At 45.4% G+C, this 20,453-nt stretch overlaps 1 protein-coding gene across 1 annotated transcript; it reads left to right on the top strand.

Annotated features, from left to right (window-relative positions):
- Positions 1 to 1,073: 1,073 nt before the first annotated feature.
- DRGX (dorsal root ganglia homeobox) lies at positions 1,074 to 20,162 on the top strand. The gene is made up of 7 exons (XM_040563267.1): positions 1,074 to 1,194; positions 1,794 to 1,910; positions 3,541 to 3,638; positions 3,841 to 3,942; positions 6,506 to 6,678; positions 6,889 to 7,001; positions 17,033 to 20,162. The coding sequence occupies exons 2-7, from the start codon at positions 1,877 to 1,879 to the stop codon at positions 17,293 to 17,295; spliced, it is 783 nt and encodes a 260-aa protein (XP_040419201.1). The 5' UTR covers positions 1,074 to 1,194; positions 1,794 to 1,876; the 3' UTR covers positions 17,296 to 20,162.
- The last annotated feature ends 291 nt before the right edge of the window (positions 20,163 to 20,453 follow it).

The following is a 20,453-nucleotide window of genomic DNA, read 5'->3' as shown; positions in this document are numbered from 1 at the left end:
TTACAATGTTTATAAAATATTAAATTTGTGTAGTCTGCCGGAGAAGCAATTGTTCCAAAATAAAATCAGCAGTCTAGACGAAACATAGACACCAGAACTTATCAACAGTTGTCTGACTTACATCTTCTGATGCATCTTGAGTGGGTCATAATACCAACTTTATTTTCAGTGGTGCATAAATTAATTACACGCATTTAATAACCAAAATATCATTATATTCCCCCTTTAATATCATAAAGGCTTTACGCCAGGGAAGCACTTAATGTGCAGGGGGCCATAACAGGCTATTATCCTTGTGTAATGCTATTACAGAACCAATTATGCGCCATTATACTTGCTTTTTTTGCAGTTTATGTGATTTGATCCAATCCCGCGTCCCTGACTTGAAAATTTCATCTGGGTACTTTAAAGTCTAATTTTCACCCGGGCTGAGGCAAGGGCCATCTCTCTCCGCTGAGCCTATGTCTCGGATGCATTTTAAAAGTAATTGCAAAGGGTCCCGCCGCATATCATTTGCAGACGGGAAGCGAGCATAAATCCAGAGACCCCTCGCTGTGAACAAAATCAAACTTTGCTGCCGTACGATCGCTTGGAAAGGCAAGGCGTGTGCAGAGCGGCCCCCCAAAACCCATCCAGCGGCAATTAGCCGCCGCTTTGTCAGCGCCGGGGTCCAGGCAGGGCTGGCACGGCTCGGCACGGCTCGGCACGGAGCAGCACGGCACGGCACGGAGCGCTGCATCCGCCCCCGGCCCCGCAGCCCCGGGGCACCCCGGATTTGGGGGGGCGCCGGGGGCCGCCGAGCCCTGGAGCGCGAACGCTCGGAAGAGAATGGGATTTTGTTGCTGCTCCTCGCATTCCTGGTGTTTGCTGAGAAATGACGTTTTTTTTTTCTTTTCATCTTTTTTTTTTTTCTCCTCTACGCACCACGTGGGCCATTTGTAGGGCCCAATAGACCTATCCAAGTTACTCACTGTAGACAGCGCTGGAAATAATCAGATTAAGGCCAATTATGCGTGAGATTATAAAGGCAAGTGCTGAGAGGCAGAGCATGCTGTAGACAGATATAAAGACATCTGGCCACTTCCAGAACTCCACAGAGCCCTTCTGTCTCTGCAGCCAACAACTCACAGCGCCTTATTCCAGTGCAAAATACCCCCAAACCTTACTGGTGATTTTTACTTCTGTTCGGTTTAGGTATGGATTACTATTTTTATTTGCCTTCTGGATTTTCTTATATGACTGCATAGAAATTTGAATAGTTTTTTGTTGTTGTTGCCGAAGACATTGGTTTCCAACCCGAACGCAGCTCCCAGCATGTTGGATGCTTTTAAAAGAAGACAGCTTTTAGGTTTTATTGCTGTTTCATTTAGGCAAAATAGTTTAGATTTTTTAAAAGCAATTCATTCTTAGCAGTAAGATTTTTTTTTATTATTTTATGTAATGTAATTATTTGCTCTGGAAGTAAACACTTGATATATACATAGATAGATAGATGTGTAGATAGAAGAACCGGAGATAGATGATCAGCTATCTGGAGGGGAAAAGAAAAAGAAAAGAGGAAAAAGAAAAGAGGAAAAGAAAAAAATAAAAAGAAGCAACAAACTTTTACTGGTTCTGGTCACTGTGCACCTACCATGGAGTTTTCTGCCTTTGGCTTTTGTAGCTCGCTGCACGCAGCGTTAGGCACGACTTTCTCTGCCTCCTCTGGGACGGGCTCTGGGCTCATCAGGGAGTTTCTCGGGGTGCTTTCTCCTGGTTCCTCACCTTTCTTTTCTCTCCCTCTCTGTCTCCAGGTCTGCAGGAGACCCCTCAGCGCTGTCTGGCAGGGAAGCCCCTCGCAGCGCTGGGCAGCGGGCGGCAGCCCAGCCGCGGGGCCATGTTCTACTTCCACTGCCCCCCGCAGCTGGAGGGTGAGTGTGGCTGGGGGCTGGGGGTCCAAGTCGCAGGGGTGCAGGGGCTGGGGGCGAGGGATGCTCAGCACTGGCCTGGCACGGGCAACTGCCTGCCGAGAGGAGAGCGGAGCTGTACGGAGGCGCCTCATCTTTTTCCAAGGGCAAACACAACCCTATTCCCCCCCTCCCCGCGTGCCCAGCTTTCCCCTCTTGTCACAGGGCGGAAAGAAGGATTGCATGTTTTTTTTTTTTTTTCTTTTTAATTTGATTCCTGTTGGAAAGGCCTTGTTTTTACACCCCCCCCCCCCGCCCTCGTTTTGCCACCTGCCTCCCCTCTGTGGATAGCGATCCCGCAGTTGAGCCTCGGGCTACGAAAGAGATGCTTTTCTCCCCTCCCAGCACAGATGTTGGTGTCATGGCTGTAATCGGGACACTTTCAGGACGTGGTCACGCCTCCTCCCTCCAGCCAAAGGGACCGCATAAATCTTTAATGTTATTTTACAAACATTCTGCGGGAGGATGGGGAAAGACGAGGCACGGCTGAAAAAAAAAAAAAAAAAAAAGAGAGAAAAAAAAAAACATTTGGGAGGGTTCTTCCTTGTGTTTTTGACCGGGGGCTTTTGTTTAATGTTTCTTGTGTTTTTGTTTCTTTCCTTTTCTCTTACAAAACCGGCAGCCTGCGGGCTTTCCCCGGGTCCCCCCGCATGTTCCTCGGCCGCGCACCTTCAGCCCTGCCCCGGAGCCGTGCCGGGCCAGGTCTGTGACCCCCAGTCCCCCCTGCCCGCCCTCCAGAAAAGGTTTTTTCCCTCCGAAGCGCTGCCAGGAGCCGCGGCGCTGCCGCCCCGGGTGCCCCCGCAGGAGCCTGGCGCTGCCCGCGGGGAGCCGGCCCCGCGAAGCCGCCCCGGCCGGGGCCGGGGTCCCTGCGGTCCCCGCCGTGCTGCCGGGCTCCTGAGCGCCTTTCTTCGTTAGTTTTTGGCCGAGAGCTTTGCAAACGTGCTTTTGTTCGCTCGGTCGGTTGTGGTTTGGTGTTTTTTTTTTTTTTTTTTCCTGGAGCCCGGTTTTGGCTGCGGGCGGTGGAGGGTGACACCACCCGGCGTGGGGCATCCCAAGTGAAAACTGGCACAAATCCCAAACCCCCTCCTCTCCCCCCTGAACCAACCAAACCCCAGAGGCGGCTCCAGAAGAGCCCTTTACTGGGCAGCCTTTGGGCGGCTTGGGGCACCCCGCGGAGACCCGGAGAGAAGCCAGGGGGCTCCGGGGTCACCGGGACAGTGTTTTGTCCGGTGCTGAGCATCGCCCGGGGCCGCAGGGAGCCGTCCGTCCGTGCGAGGAGGGGTTAGGGCCGTTCTCCCGGTGATGCTGCGGGGTGAGCACGACGTCGAGGCACCCCCGGTCCCCGGAGCGGCCGCGGCGGGGGAGCGGGGCCGGGGTCTGGGGGGCTCCCGCCGGGCAGCTCTGCGGGCTCGGTCGTGGGGACCCTCAGCGGTGGTTTTGTGGGCTTGGGGACTTGTCCGATTCTGTTTGCTCGGTGGGCTGGGGGGACGGGGCCAGGGCCAGGGGAATGGCCAGGGGCCGGGGCAGCGCTGCCGCCCCCCTTGTCCGCTCCCCAGCCGCCCCGGCTGCCCCTAACGCGGCTCTCGGCCCGCAGGCGCGGCCCCCTTCGGAGCTCACTCCGCCGGCGACTTCGACGACGGGTTCCTGCGGAGGAAGCAGCGCCGCAACCGCACCACCTTCACCCTGCAGCAGGTAGGAGCCTGCCCCCCGAGCTGCCCCCCGGGATGCCCCCGAGCTGCCCCCTGAGCTGTCCCCCTGCCAGCCCTCTGCCCGGTCCCCCGCATAAACCCTGGGTCTGCCGGCCACAAGCTCCCCGGTACGGCTGCCCCCAGTTCGCGGCTCCCCCTGCCCGCCTCCCGTGCCCTGACATCTTCGCTTTCCTTCCCTCCACCAGCTCGAAGCCCTGGAAGCAGTTTTTGCTCAAACCCACTACCCCGATGTGTTCACTAGGGAAGAGCTGGCGATGAAAATCAACCTCACGGAGGCCAGGGTGCAGGTAAACGTTCCGGGGAATTATTTAACTCTCGGGTATTCAAACTGGCAAACTTTTTTTTTTTTTTTTTGACATCACGACTGCAGAGTGCACATTTGGCCAAAGAACGCAAATGAAGACGATCTGTCATTTTCATGATGCACTTTAATAACATCAACATAATGTGGAATATTAGATTAGGTTGATTAATCGGTCATTCATAATTAACTAGTGATAATGTTCTACACTAATTTGTCCGCGTCTCCAAGGTACTAAATTACATCAATGCACATCCATTTCCTTGCTTTTGGAGGGGGGTGTGTGTGGAGAAAAGAGCTGAGACGTGATTCTCCGAAGCAACTATGACCACTGTCAAGCAGTGGGGTTAGTCAACTGCGGGGAGCCCAGCTGCTAGCAAGAAATTGCTGCACCTCCTCAACTTTTCTCCCTTTTGCCTACTTTCCAAACACTTAATTTAGATGGCTAAAACGCTTGTAGAACAATTCTTACACCTTTAATATGATCCAATAAATGCCATTATCCATGATCGGTCCCCCCTTCTCCACACCTTCCTTCCTTCTTTACTTCCCTCCCTCCTTTTTTCTCCCTTTTTTTGACCCAGGTGTGTGTTTGTTTTCCATACTCAGAGATTAACTTTGTGTAAGTGCTTACAAGCTCTGCTCAGAACAGCAGTCCTGCAGTTGTAAGAGATGGATTCATATAACTCTGCAGGCATCCACCGCTGATTTGCAAGCCATTTTTTGAACACGATTATGTATTCATTTTATTTATGGGGCTTTTCTGCATGCTGTTTCTGTATTTTTTTTTATTTAGGTGCTCGGGGTTAAGACTATGCAAAGATCTAATTGTAGAAAATATAATAGCTTGCCTTTTGTTCCCTAGGGTCATGTTAGTATCTCTTAAAACCCAATGGCTGAAGAGAGATAATGGAATTCACCACAGTAAATTGGGGATTGTAAACAAATTATTTCTCCTATAATCAGATTATGCGATCCTGATTATTAAATCTGAACATGAATCATTGGTCATATGCGGGCAAATTAAACTGATTATTATTTGGAAATGAAAATCTCCTTTTGCCAGTGCATTGTAGGTACTGGCTTAAAAAAAATAATAAAAAATGCCATTTTGGCTATTGGTGCCTAAAGACTGAACTGCAAATTGAGATAAATGGGACAATTATGGAGCATTCAGAAGTGGAAGATCATAACTTCTTCCTGAAAGGTGCAAGGGTGAGATAGGGGTGGTGACAATTAGATTGCTGAGGACTGGTGTTTAGCCTTGTTGTTGGCTATTATGCAAACAGACAATAGATGCAAGCATTTGTTTAGCCTGCTTTCATGCAGGGACATGGGGAAACACAGAGGATGGGAGATATGTTTACATTTATACCCCTTGCTCATTCAAATATGATTAATGTGCTATAAAGCAGAGTCTTAATCGAAGATGATGTTGTCAAACAATAACTAAATAGGGAAATAAACGACTTCATCATGCTCTTTCCTCAGAAGCAGGCGAACTGTCAGTGCAAAGTCATTAAAATATGATAATGAAAAATAGCTCAATTAAATGTTGTTATAGCTGTGACCTTCATTCAATTAAGACGCAAGGAAGTGTCTGCATTTTGCTTTGCATTTAACTGCTCTAAATTTAGAATATAGATAAAATCATTATTCAACGTTTGCTGATACATGCAATTAAAAGGCAGCTAACTAAAATGGAGTTGTAGGAGGAGAATAATAATAATAACAATCTTGCCTATACTTGAAGTCATGTATTAAAACGTGGATTTCTTGACCTCAAGACAGACTCAGCTTTTTCCACCTAAAATAAGATGCTTTCAGAGTATCAGCCCCAAGGTAAATGAAAAAAGTGTTTGGACTAAAAGTCAGGCAGCAAAATCAAGAGCATGAACATTTCTGTTGCATAACAGGGAAAAATAAGGTTTGGAAAGTGGTGTGTATTAAAATGCAGGATGATCTTCCTGAAAGAGTATCTACCTCTTTTTGAGTCATCTAAATGCAGAGTGGACAAATACATCAGAGGAATAACAGCAAGTATCAAGCCTCTCCAGGGAATGGGATGGCTGAGATGCCCTAGTATGTACTTCTCATTTCTGACCCCCCTGATTCTAGCAGGAGCTCACCTAAAGACTTCCATACAGTTTTGCCAGGGTGCTTAGATACATATTTAAGTCCTTCCCTAGACAGAAGGATTTTAGACATGTTAAAACATAGAATTCAATGAGAATGAAATGTGTATAAAGGCAAGCACACATTTAAATATTTTGCTAACTGGCACAGTAACATCAAAGATTTTTTTTTCTTAAATATCTCTTTTGACTGTCTTTAGACACTCCTGGATTGTTTTCCAGACACAGAAATATTCCGGATAGAAATATTAATATTAAGGCTCAGCTAGAATAACAACAGGGACACAAAATCAGAGGAAATTCTAGCCAAACTTCAAAATGACTGATCTCACTAGAGTTACAGTTCAGCAACAGTTGACTTGTTTTGCATATGGCTAAATGTGGTATTCAGCCTGGATTGCTCTCCTGCTCCAGGTGTGGTTCCAAAATCGAAGAGCTAAATGGAGGAAAACAGAGAGGGGGACTTCCGACCAAGAGGGCTCTAAGGAAGCAATGGCTGAGGTGGCACCTCCTGTCAGGAATTTAAATTCCCCTTCTCCAGCAGATCAAACCAGGAATAAAAAAGAGAGCCTGGAGATCCAGCAGAGGTAAGAGTAACACATGCCATCAACTGCCTCTCTTTGGGGCAAGCATGCATCATATATATGTACATACGTACAGACTTGACTGATGCTAAGCTTTGACCTAGACAGTATCATTTTCAGGCACAGCCCTGAGCATGTTTGTGTATATGCACATATGTTGTCTTTGGAGTCAGCTAGTTCTGGTTTTGAAAGTTGTTTTCTCTTCCCCATCAGCCTGAGCCGAGCAGTCGGTCCCACAGGACCTTTCTTCCCCTCCTGCCTGCCAGGGACTCTTCTCAACACGGCCACCTACGCACAAGCTTTATCCCACGTCGCCTCTCTAAAAGGTAAGTCACTTTGTTTAACTTCAGATATAAGCTCAAAGAGCAGATTGTTCATGCTGAGTGGTATGCTCTCCCCTAAGCCAGCGGAGAAGCCTCTGGGAAATGTTGGATCCTTCTTTCTGTTGTGACGGGTGATAATTGCACTGACTGATGCTGCAGGTACAGAAGCTAGTCTCCTCTGGTAGATCGTAGTGTGGTTTGTGGTGAAGTTCTGTCATTTTAGTCAGTTACTTTTAGTGAGATCAGGTTTTGTCTCAATTTACAAGGCAGGTGGGGTTTGGTCCTTCAGAGTTTTCTTTGCATGCGCTTTTTTTAAGAGTCAAATTTATTCTAATAAATTAGTTATATACATCCTTTTGCATTATACATTACCTGGCACCGTTGCTGATGCCTCATCCACTCTTTGCATGCAGTTTCCTTTGCAGTATGTTTCTGCACAATGCTAGACCTTTCTTTTCTTGACCAGACAGTCCCCTCTGAGTTCTTGAACACAGAGTGTGCGAGGGGACAGGGGAGCATACAAAGCAATTCCACATTACCTTGGACCCAGGCAACAGGAAACTTGCATCCAGTGTCCATATCCTTTCAGGTTGCCAAAAAGCAGCAGTATGCATCTTTTAAAAATAAATCACCAGCTGATCCATTAGCTGTTCCTAGTCTAACAATTTCTTAGACTAAGGGTGTAGGCAGGATGAATTCAATTTATAGATTTATAGGATGTAAGGTCTCATAGCTCTGCCAAGCACAAAGTGGCATATACCTTTGCTCTATGCCCCAGTGCAGTGCAATATTTTGTGAGGAAAATTTCCTCATTTAGGACCTCCCGCTCTAAAAATTAAAGTCTTCTAAAATCTCTGTGTTCCCTGCCATACCACATGCTCCTTGAGAGTATTTTCAATTAAATCAGTACAGTCAAGGTATAGTTCTGAAGCAAATGCTTGGAACTGCTGAGTTTTGCATTCAGTCCAGCATCTTGTCCCTGTTCTCCCTTTCTTCATGTCCTTCCAAAAAAAGCAGAAGACACAGCATAAAGCAGGTGCCAGTTAGGTAGGCGTAGGACCTGTGATTTTGAACCAAGAAAGGCCACAGAGGTGTGATCTGAGCCCTAGAACTTAAAGGATGATTGTCAACCTAAACCCTGTAAGCAGGCAGTGGCTGTTGGACTGCGCAAAGCCCCTTGATCTCTGCCCTGTGACCGTGAGCTCCTGGGGCAGAGACTTTCAGCTTCTCCCACTGGACAGGAACAGCCTCTCAGGAATAGATACAGGTGGAATTCTGGGAGCAAACAGGTTAGTCACTCGCAAATATAGTCCTGGGAAGGTTGAAGGGTGTGGAAGTAGGACTGTGTTCAGTGAATAATTTCAGGTGGAAGTAAGGGCTGCTTTTTTCCTTAAAATTTACAGTTTACTTTGTTCTCACATGTTTCATGTTTAAATATAGCTAAATTTTAAGAAAAATAATGCCAATAAATTGAAGCTCAGCAAAATGAAGTGAAAATGAACAAATGAAAAATTTGTCACGAGTGTTTTAAAAGTTTTATTTATTTGGAAGACTTCCAGACATTGTTTTCTGTGATTGTACAGCTTGGCCACCAAATTGAGAAATTAATAATTTGCTCCTTTCTGCATGATAGCAGTTTTACAGCTAAGGGCAGGAAAAATCCTTTTCCTGAATCTCAGGCAGAGATGATCATTAGATAGTTGCCCAGACTAAGAGACATTCCCTGAAAAACTGGTCCCAAATGAAAATACAGATTTTTTATAATTTGACTAGAGATGGACAGTTATCAGGTGCATGTATATTCTCTTGATGAATGTTCTCAGCTACACCTGCAGTTTCTTGCTAAGATGCCTGGTTTACATTTCCTGTGTGAAACTAGAAATCTCTGGATATATGCAAGGAAATGGGGATATTGGTGTGTATTGAGCTTTTAAGAAATCCAGTTACAGATTTTTCATATCTGCATATCCAACTACCATGAGCTTTGTGGAGCTGCGTATGCCTGTCGGCATATTGTTATGCTTGCACGGAACTGGTAAATTGAGCTGCTCCTTTCTTCTGCAGCTAGGTCTCAGTTATGTCAAAGTTTGGCTTTAGCGTTACGAGGGAAGAATTTTACTGTTGTTCTGTAAGGTGGCAAGTTTGATTTATACAAGTAGGGAATAACTGTGTCATCTTTCTTGTGGTATTTACATGTGGAATACGGTCTCCTCTTTCCTTGGCTCATCTCCATAAGTTCCCCTTTCCCTGTTTCTCCAAGATCAATTCACCTGGGCTGGGACAGGGGCTGTGCACAGCAGACCTGTGCTTCAATCTCATTAATTGGCAGTGACAAACAGGACTATTTCTAAAGTGCTGCACAGACCAGAAGGAGTACAGACATGATTCACATACTGTTCGCTTTGGTATGGAAACACCAAATGAATGACGGTCCATCTAAACTATGCATTTGAGAGCACAGCCAAGCTCGCACGTAGGCCTGAAGGAAGAGATAATGGTTGTGGGAAGGAAGGAAAGGACAGGGAGAGACTCAGTGTTCACAAAGCCTTTATATGGCCTTCTTCGTCTCACTCAGTTCAGTTAGTTTGATTCTCCCTTCTCCTTTCCCCCTTTAAGGTAGGGGCAGATATGTACAACTTCAGGTCCATCGAAGAAAATCTAACCCTACATTTAGGCGGACATTACTTGGTGTCCTTATGTATCTTAATGAAGTCTCCTAAGCATCTCCCTTGAGAATCTAGTCTCATTTTGCAACTGAAATGCTGACAGAGCTCTGCCATAGTGAATCTGAGAGTGTAGGACTTTAAGCAACACAAAATCCTATCAAAATCAACACAGGACATAACGTTCCAAGCTGTTGGGTTTTTGGATTACTTAAATTCAACAAGCAGTAAGATTTTTCCAAGATTTTTAACATTTTATTGAAGAGTTAAATGACCAAGAGCTCTTCCTGGCATCTCTCTTGTGCTGACCACAGTTTGAAACTACCAGGAATTCTTTGTGCTTTTGAAAGCAAAATAATTCCTCCAGAATCAAAGCATCATTTCACTACCAGTGAATGCATGACCCTGCTTTCTTCTATGCAAATTTCAAATGAAATGCTGACAAAGAGGTCCTCTGTGTCAATCCTGTAAATAGATACATATTCTCTCAATTGGGAGAACAATCCTGGCCAGTAAAGGGAACTGCATTCTCCAGTAAGATCGTAAAGGCTGTCTGCAAACAAAAGGCACTCTCAGGACATCATATACCACTGGGAAGTTTAGGTTGTTTTCTTTTGAGGAGATAAGATGTGCTTTGTTGGGCTTGTGAGCCAACACTTTGTTGGTGTCAGTGAGTAATATTTGACTGATGCTTTAGAAGGAGACAATTAAAATCAATACAGTGCATAACAAGTGATGATAGTGATGTAACTAATTAACAATTATTTTATGCTCTCAGGAACAATTTTCATTCTGCCACCTGAGAATTCTCTGTCTTCTGTAAAGAAACTAATACCTCTCTTTCTCTTTCTCTGACTTTGATTGCTTGGCTCCAGCCCCAGATTTCCAAGGCTGCATAAAGTGGCTAGGGCACATGCTATCTGGATCTAATTCATAATCTAAGGATATGATAAGCACAGTTTCCCAGATGAAGTCAGTCTAGTAAAGACAAGAAATCTCAGGACAGCCTAGCACAGGGCAACAGGTTTGCTTTTGGACAGCCTGTGCTTTGGTGTGGCTCTGCAACCCTTCAGCAGGCAGCGCTCATCTGAGTCCCACGGGTGTCAATTGTAGGTAACTGCTGGATATTGATGGAGCATGAGATTGGGTCTGCTCTGGTGACTGAGCAGAAAACTCTTCTCCCTAAGTAATACGTCCCATGAACCCTGCTATCTCTAAAACTGAGATATTTTTTTTCTTGAAATGGCTGGTGTTACCACCATAAGATGTTCTGTGAAGAAAGCAGGCCGGCAATACAATAGAGATTAGAACAGTAACTCAGAGCGTAGACTGTTTCTGAGAAGGGTATATCACCACTGGGAAGTTTTTCTCTGTTGCTGTTCAAGATTCTCTGTTCGATAATACAACAGACCTCTTTCTTCCCTTAGGTGTCCTCTCCCTTTCTGAAGTTTAGCACATCAGAGGCTGCTTTCAGTAGCAAGAGTCTCTGAACTACCATATTACCTCACTATATATATTTTTTCAGGAAATGCAATTTCTCATTTGAAAAATTAGCATAAGATCGTAATTTTGTTGGGATACCTGTCTTCTTACTTCAATGTTTTAGTTCTTCACCACTGGCCATAGTCAGGAAGAAGTTTGGCTTACACAGAAGAAATTTCTGTTGTTCATTACTGTTTGAAATTGTCCTAATTTGACAACTATGCTACTTCATTGTGGTGACTTTGACATTTCCATGATCTTCCAAGATGAATCACTTACTGTAAACCATGCATCTGCAGTCCATTTAGCAGATTTAATTGCAGACCTCAAATATGAAGGGAAAATACTTGTTTTATTTATGGGCTATATAACAATAGAGTCATCAGGAGAAGCTAGCGTTCTGTGCAGAGAGAGACCTCAAAGTACCTTCTTAATGGATGACAGCATGAATGCAATTCATTAATGTAGAAGATGTTATTAATGGGTGTAAACAAGAATCTCCGGTTTTTAGCGGAAGTATTCTACCATTCTGGTGGCTGAAGCCAAAAATGTATCTGTTTCATTCCGCTGAAATTTCCCCAGACCCTGTGATTCAAAGTGCAGTGTATGAGAAGAAAAATAATTACACTTGCCAGGGAATTACTTTCATAATTCACCCACAGCTCTGCTCTGTGCAAGTTATAGCTCCGTTGGTTTTCACGGCACCTCCACACCGCTCGCTGCTAGAAAAGCAGGACTGCATTATGCCCATCAAAGTGGATATTCCAGGGCACCATTGATTAGGCTCTTTTCTGGTTTGTTGCTGCTGTGGTTGCTGTTGTTCATATTAGGGAGGCTTAATTGCAGTATCCAGGGCAAAAACAAACAAACAAAAAAAGACAACTAGAGCTGTCCATCCATTACATTTCAATTTCTATTATGGAAAGATGAAGAGAATTTGCCCAACATCATTGGGTTAGACTGAGAAAGAAGTGTTCAAGGACCTGACTTACCCTCGAACTGGTGTTTACTGAATTGAAGCACCAAAACTCTGCAGGTCCTTTGTTTTCTTTGTCATTCAGTAGTACTTGATTATGGACTTACTGACTTTTCTCAGCATGTGACCTTGGTAAATTCATGTAAGACAGCAAGTATAGCAAGCATGTTCTGTTTGGCCAATGCATTTTCCCTAGTTCACCTGCCTCTGTGACTTTAGGGAATATAAAACATACTAGTTCAGTGCAGATACTCAGACCTTGAGCAAGTTGCTTTGATTCCTGTACCATAAGTCCTCAACTCTGGCACTGCTGTACTTCACAGGTAGATTTTTTTCTCCTTTACCACAAATGATAGAGAATATGCTGATAGTGGGAGTGTCTGACAGTCATGTGAAGAAGATTGGTGCTGGCCTGTTCCTCCAGTCCAAATCCTGATTAGATGAGCAGAACTTAGCTGAGCAGGGCTTCCCATTGACCTCTTTTAGAGTGACACATAAGCAGCATTTAGGGTCAGATCATGTGTTTGGGAAAGGCTGTTGATATGGATGGAAAGAATGGTAAAGGGTTGCAGAGCTAAGAGTATTCAAAGAACTGGTTCTGTTCTCCCAGCACTTATGGGCTTTACTGCCAGCTTTCCTGTCCAAACAGGCAAGGTTCTGGCTTCTGATTTTTTTTTAATTTTTTTTTTTTTGGAACTGTACTGATGGCACAAATAAAGGATGATGAAATCCACCATTTCCAGTGTCAAGTTATTCATACAAAAAGGCTTCAGCTAGAGCTAGCTCCTTGTTTGCATTGGGCACATAGGGTTCACAAGCCAAGGAGATACGAAACTATAACATTTGGACTCTGCTGTCAGCTCTGCAGTGCTCTTCCAGCTTCTGGGCAGCACAGGATGCCTTCCACACTCAGCTAGCTTAACCACTAGGAGGAACCATCCAGCACAACTTTAGCAGCCTTGGGGCTACTCTACATTACACTGGGAGCATCTGGTGCCTCCCCATTTCAGTATTTAAGCTCATGCCTCTCTTGTTCTTCTGAGCCTCTTGATTCAGAGCTCAAAAGGTTTGGATAAAGCCACCTTTGTTTTTCCTGCTTGTGCCTCAGGCTTTAATAGACAAAATGTTGGCATCATATATGAAGAGCAAGAGGGAGATCCCCTTGGAATCAGCCCTCCCTGGTAAATGGCACTGTGAACTCAAGGTTTTTGTTGACCTTCCAACCCTTGTGAAAATGACTTCAGAGTTTCTGAGGAACTAGAGCTCAAGCAAACCACTGTGACTACAGGAAACTTTATTTAAATCAAGCATAATATTTTCACTGCAAAGAAAACAGCATACAATGGCAGGTGAGGATTTTTAAATCCAAATTTTTCTTCACGTCCCTCCATGTTTAGCTTGCTGTTCATCTGTTCACATCAAATGCTGATATGCACAAATACTGCAAGAGGCAAGGAACTGAGGTTTTGCGTTTTGGAAAGACCATCTATTAAATCCTTTAAACTGTTGAGTTGAAATAGAAAATAGATATTTTAAATACCCCCACTCTAATCTGAAACTGAACCTTGGAACTGCATAAAAGGGTCCACAACCAAAATTGTAGATCAAATATCATTACAATTGAAATGTGATGTTGGCAGAGAAAAGACAGAACTAATTTAATTTTTCCTGTCAGTCTCTGTAGTAGATCAATTAAACTGCCAAGTGGATCAAATATTTCAGACTGTATTTATTACATTAAGTATTTATGTTCAGGCTGAGCATTTAAAGTATGATCTCATATAGGAATACGAGGAGGTTCAGATCAATTCAGCAGAATTTGCTCTAAGTTAATGGAAATCTAATTGTGTATTTTAATTTTGTGTACAATAGGCAGTAAGTTCCTGAAAGAAAGAAAACAGTTCCTTGTCTGTGCTGTAGCAATCTGATCCAAATCCCATTAAAGAGATATCAGGCTGTGAGATGTTAGCAGAAGCCGGATCAGGCTCTAAGGCTAAAGGTCTAACCCTCACTGATCTTGATGTGAGTTAGGTGCTTAAACTCTTCTGAGGGTACTAAGTAAGTAGGAACAATTCCTTCCTTCCCCACTGTGAGGTCAGGGCTACTGCAATAAGATGTAAAAAAACCCACTGATGTCTGCTACATGTGGATGCATCTTTTCTTGGGTCTCAACCCATGTCCATCGTGGGCTGACTGATTGGCAGGTGGAGACCTTGGGCTGCTGATTCTCATGTTGTTTGTCCTGGCTTTTGTGCCAGCAAAGTCCAATAGATTTCATTGGATTTACTGCCTGCAGACATGGGCAATTGCAAAGTAGTTTCAACCCTCCTTTTGCATTCACAGGAAACAATACTAAATCCTAGTGTTCTGTACTCTCCCAGGACCCTGGAGCAAATGACGCTAGTTACTCTACATTTTTTCAGGTGGGAGCTGTTGTTTGCCATTCTTCTAACTTCAGTGAAAATGCAAGGAATGGTTTATGGGTGAATTAATGCTAGAGATATCCTGGTTTCCACCACAGGTAACTCTGCACCCTCAGGTTGCAGAGCCACAGGGTACTATCAGGTCTAATTATTAAGCAAAGAGCTTAGATTGGTACTGAAGACTGTTAAATATTTTATCCCCCTGTAACGATGGAATGAAAATTATTCTTGGGGCCTGGAGTTGATTTCTACTCTTTAGAAAAGGCGAAGACTCTTCTCTACCTCTCCCCACTGCCTGCTTAGCAGGCAACGTGCTCGTTTCTGGTGGAGTCTCACTCAGTTTGTGTAAGAGAGCAGCAGTGCAAAGACAGCAGATGTGCAGGGAGGCCTCTATGTCCCCCATTACAGAACCTGACCTTAAGGTAGTGGGGCTTAATAGCAGTGAAAAAGATGGACTTTCTGCAGCTGAAAGACCTGCAAACTGCGAGGGCTCTGACATGCCAATCCTCCTCTCCTCCCTCTTGTTAAAACAGTGGCCATCTAGCATCCCTGAAGTGGCCGCATTTCAACAGGGCAAAAATGACTAAATGAGCATGGTTGTTGGTGGCAAGAACTATACATTGTGTTACTCAGTGGATTTTGTTATACGTCCTCCCTTTTGTCATGCTCAAACAGCCACAAAATTCAGGTTTGAGTTTCCTAGTGCTAAAATCAAAAAATGGAGGATACCATTCAAGTAGTAAAATTTGCTTGTATGATTCATTCATATGCCTAAACCTGTGGAAGTGTTGTTGTGCTGATCAGATGCTCTATCAGGGGAATATTACAAGAGTAACTATATAACTTTTCAGTTATATTAATAACTTCCCTTGTAGTATCTTTTTTTTTTTTTTTAAATACAGGGAGTATTTTCTCCTGAATCTTACCTGCAGAGTTTTGATTTCTGACAATCGTTGTTGAGAAGTCTTCCCAACATCCTAAAAACAAACAACTCTCTGCTTTTATCCCTACCAAGTGGGTGCTGACCCATTGCTATCGAGAGCAGAAGTGTAAGAGAAAGACTACCTGCTCCCTGCAGGCTATTAGTACCATCACTTAGTCATGAGCCATTTAACTCAAATATTAACTGCAGAAATTAAAGCAAGTCCTTGGCTTGGAAAGATCAGAGGAAGACATTGTGTCGTGTCAGGTTGTGTGCGGCCCCACTGTTGCCTGCTGGGGGGTTGCGTATCAGCAAAGGATGGGCTTCTGCCAGGGGCATAGAAGAGGATGTGGAGTTCGTGTGGCCGCTGAGACACCTGGATGTTCCCCAACATTTCTCACCAGAGAGCAAATCAAAGTGGTAGCTCAGCCGCCCTGTCCTGCCTCTCCTCCTCACTCTGACACATTCTGCTCTGTTCAACAGATGCATCTAAGCAAGGTACTAGGGTGGCTTTTTGGATGGACTGCATGCCCTGCCCGGGGCTCACCCCGGACTTCTGGGAGTCCCAGCATTATCACAGCTGAACCAGAGTGGTTCAGCTCAGGCAGGTAGCTGGTGGAAGGAGGACTGCCTCTGGCAGTGGGGTGCATGCAATACTTTTGGTTTAAAAAAGCCCATTTCACACTCTCTCCAGTGCTTTGTTGCCTGCTTGAGACAGCCCATGTATCTTAGATGCCAGGTTGGAGATGGTCTGGCCTATCCCTCCTGATGGGACTCTAAGCTGTCTCAGCAGCAGCAGCAGCTTTAGGCGGCCTTGGTTCACTTTTGGAGGCCCTCCTCTTCGAGGCATCGTCCCTAAGCAGCACAGAGTTTGGCTGGTGAAGATAGAACAGACTCATGCAGGTAGATGTGATGCCAGTAGCTGGCAGGGCCTCACCAGGAAAAAGGCTGTCTCATCTTACAGTGAGATAGGAGAAGGCCATTAGTTCCTGCGTAATAACCGGGATATTTTCACATTTTTCTCTGCAGTAATCTTTCAGGTGCAGATAAGTGGTGGAAGCCCCATACTCACCCAACGAATGCTGCTGCCCAGATTGATCAGACTTGTGGAGCTGGAGGGCAGGAGATACCTCCAGCATGAGGCTAATCATGCTGCAGAGCAGCAGCTTGGGGTGGGAACTGGGGACAAGTTCAGCCTTCCTTGTGGGGAGATCTCATGTGATATAAGTTTCACTGCTCACTTCTGAGTCTGCTTGCCCTCACTTGCTCTATTTGTCATCCTGGATGGCTCACAACGTAGGATCCTTCTCAGTGGGCCTCAGCAGAGCAGGATTTGGCATCTACATACCCACCAAAGGTCAAATGGAGATGGGGCTTTTGTCATTTGAGACCCCAACCCCATCTCTGTCCTCTGTAGGTTGACCACTGAGGGAAAGGCACCACACGGTGCGATGCCAGCAGGCGTGGGTCACCCCGCCAAGGTCAGAGAACCACCCCCACGAGGACGCCCTGCCGGTGGAACCATCCCTTCCCCAGCAATGACACTGCTTTGTCTCCTTCCTCCCCAGGGAGCCCGCTGTGCTCGTGCTGCGTTCCGGACCCCATGGGCCTCTCCTTCCTGCCCACCTATGGCTGCCAAAGCAACCGCACCGCCAGCGTGGCCGCATTGCGCATGAAGGCCCGGGAGCACTCGGAGGCCGTGCTGCAGTCTGCCAACCTCCTGCCCGCCGCCGGCAGCCCTGCGCCTCCTGCCAAACCCGGCCCAGAGGGCAGCCAGGACAAGCAGCCCTCTCCAGCCAAGGAGCACATGGAAGGGGAGAAGAGCGTATGAGGCCAGACCGACACCGGCCCCGTGGCCTGAGGCAAGGAACCCACCGCCAGGGCTTTGCCACCAGGGGAACTGCAGTGTGGCCGTGCCCCAGCAGGACGTCACAGGGCCACCAGGGACCTGGCAAGTCTGAGTGGCCTCTCTGGCTGCCTTTCATGCACTTCTGCTTCTTTTGTGCCGCTGTAGGTTCGTTCTCCTGATTTATCGGCACTATCTGTGTTTGGAAATACTCTTGAAACTGTTTTTAGCTCTTCTTCCACATCCCAGGAATGCTGAAATGCCCGGGACCCTGGTTTCCTCCTGCACATCTCATCTCGCTCCCCAGGGCTGTGTATCTCAGCAGCAGGGCCAACCCCAGACCTTTCTGGGGCTGTATCCCATGTGGGCTTGGAACCATCTTCACCTGGTTCTGACCTTCCCAAAAGCAAGCATTACCCTTGTAGGGGGCAGGGCCACCACCACCAGTAACCCACCATGTAGCATGAGATGGGGGGCTGGCAGCAGGGCAGCGCTACCAGATACGGGTTCTGGGGCAGCAGAGGCTTCCAGGCACTATTTACCCCCACCCTACACAGGTGAATGAATGTGCAGGTATACACCAGCCTGGCCTGATGTTTTCTGACAGCTTTTGACTTCAACCAAATCTATCCCAGGCAAGCCAGGTGTAAGAGAAGCAAAAATAGAACAAAATTCTTCATATTTTTTCCTTTTCCCTTCCTTTCCCTGAAAGTCAGACTTTCCATGGAGTAGATTACTGGGAAATTGCAGAGATCAGCTTACCCATGAATAAAATCCTTGCACTTGTCTCTATGTGAACATTAGTCTTGACATTCCCTGGGTTAGACTTAAAAGACACACAACTCCAGAGCAGCGCTCAGAGCTTCAAACGATAATGCTGGCATTTTAATGGAGAGTGCAGTTATGTCTAGATCTGCACAAAGCTGAGGGTGTTTTACTGTCATTCTCTTGGAAAGAAAGACTGGAAAACAAAATCATCCTGCATTGCAATACTGCAAATATGTCCTTGCATGTTGTGTTTTTAATAAAGAGGAAATAAAGCTTGGAAGGATATTCCTTTATGCCATCCAAAATCAGACTCTTTCATTCACTGAAGGCTGGTTGGAATAACTCTAGATCTGAAAATATCTTAATTATTATACAGTGGACACAGTGCAAAGGAGAAATTGATGCCTCAGGAAATGCGCTTTTATCTCTGACCCAAAACTTCCCAAAGGAAAGTTGAGTAAGATCAGATGCTCCAAGGCAGGTGTTGTATCTGGGGTGCCCCATATTTCTTCCATGGGTAATGCAGATGCAGATTTAAGCTTGGTGATATGGACTTGCTTTTCTCAGTTGCCTTTTGCAGATTCCTTAGAATTGTCCACAGACGTCCCTGGAGAAAAGGATGAAACCACTGCTCTGAGACTTGATCAAGTAATGTGGAGGCCAGTGAAAAGATTCCTGTCAGCTCCGAAGGTCTTCTGAGCAGGTCTTTTGTGAGAACAGTGCTCAGGTCTGTCCTGCTTCTAACAAGAGTCCATTACAGTCCTAGGAGAGGTGTTTTTTATCCCAGAGGTTGATTTTGGCAGAGATCCTCTCCTAGCAGAGCCTGTAGGTTCCATTTAGCATTTCAGGTCTTTCTGCCACTCCTCATTCAGGGCTGACTCCATGGGTTGTGCCAAAGATCTCCTGCAATCCATGGTGCACACCTTTTTGTGCTGGGTTGCACTCAGCTTCTCACAGAGTCTGAGCTTGATGATGTGCTTGGAAAGGCAGCTCCAAGCAAGGTGGGCAGCAAAAATTTTGTCCCCCTACCCAAGTAATCTCAGCCCACAAATGTCACAGAGCCTGGGACTACTCCTGGACTCACAGGAGCCTCTGGTGGTGCACACCTACCTTTCTCCAGGCAGGGTTTGGTGTCAGGTCCCATTCAAAGTGTGGAAGCCCTGGTCTTCAAGGGATGGCTTGACAGCACCAAGTACCTTCATTGTTCTGGGAGTGAAGGGTGCCAGGCATCCCCCCAGGGTGGGATTCATTTCCTCTGGACACGAGCTATCAGGGAGGGCAGTGCTGCATCTGTCCTCGGGCCCAAGTACAACAAAAAGCCAGAGAGGACCCACATCTGTCAAACGGAGTCATTTTGCTTTACATGTGTCACACCGTGTGCTTTTTTTTCTGGCAATCCTGAACTTGCAGGAGTGAACATGCAGCAATCTGTGTTCTTTTGGTGTGTTCTAGCTTCAGGAGCTGCACTGCTGAACTGTAAATGGAGACGGTTTCCCTGACTGCAAATTATGGCTTAGTTTGAACGACAGCAACAACCTTTTTCTTCCACCAAAATAAATAGATTGCTATGTGCTTTGTTGCAGTGGGCAGTTGGAGAAGAGAGAATCACTGGTTTCTTAGTGATTGTCCCAGTCATAATTTGTTTTTGAGATTTCCATGGCCCCCAAAAAAAGATTAGAAAAAATAATTCCACTCCAAAGAGGCAGGCCCAACTTCATTTCAACATAATTACCTTGCATTCAGTTGAACTTCAGCCCTTCTGTACACTAACTCTTCAATCTAATTGTTTGATTAAACTCGTATTTCCTCCAGAAAGGTACATAAATAAGTGAATTGTTGAGCAAATTAAGAATACTTAACAGCATTGCATCTGAAAAGTAGTTACGCTGATTAAATTTTCTGTCCTTGAGGATTTTCAGGAAATTACTTTTGATCGTCAATAACACAATTAAGTAAACTACACGCACATTAGCATGAATAATTGATAAGAAATTATGTATTACCACGAAGCACTGATTTAATAATTCATGATGCGACACTCTAGTGACTGTGCAAAACTGGATAACATCGACAAGTCTGCCTGATGTTGCTGGAAATGCTGCAATTACAAACAAGTCCATAGTTTCATTGTACAATAAAAAAAAGTATCTGATGCATGCTGTAGTTTCTGTTTGTTTAATACATGAATAAATTTAGAAAGAACACCCTGAAAAGTTCCTGTCCTGTTTTCATTCAGATCAATCCCTCCGTCCAGTTGTCTCTGATGACTGTCCAGTTCTGCTTAGACCACAGGGATGTTGCAGAGTGATGTTGCAGATGTTGTCCCAGCTGCAGCCTGAGTGTCTCACAATATGCAAAATAAAGGGACTCCAAGT

This window comes from Cygnus olor, chromosome 7, assembly GCF_009769625.2.
Source record: "Cygnus olor isolate bCygOlo1 chromosome 7, bCygOlo1.pri.v2, whole genome shotgun sequence".
In the NCBI taxonomy this organism is placed as follows: domain Eukaryota; kingdom Metazoa; phylum Chordata; class Aves; order Anseriformes; family Anatidae; genus Cygnus; species Cygnus olor.
This window is presented reverse-complemented; position numbering and strand designations above follow the sequence as displayed.

Bases quoted from the DNA above. Each gene is read 5' to 3' on its own strand.
- DRGX (XM_040563267.1), top strand. From the start codon at position 1,877: ATGTTCTACTTCCACTGCCCCCCGCAGCTGGAGG. The intron at 6,679-6,888 runs GTAAGAGTAACA...CTTCCCCATCAG, and splicing joins AGCCTGGAGATCCAGCAGAG to CCTGAGCCGAGCAGTCGGTC. The intron at 7,002-17,032 runs GTAAGTCACTTT...CTTCCTCCCCAG, and splicing joins CCACGTCGCCTCTCTAAAAG to GGAGCCCGCTGTGCTCGTGC.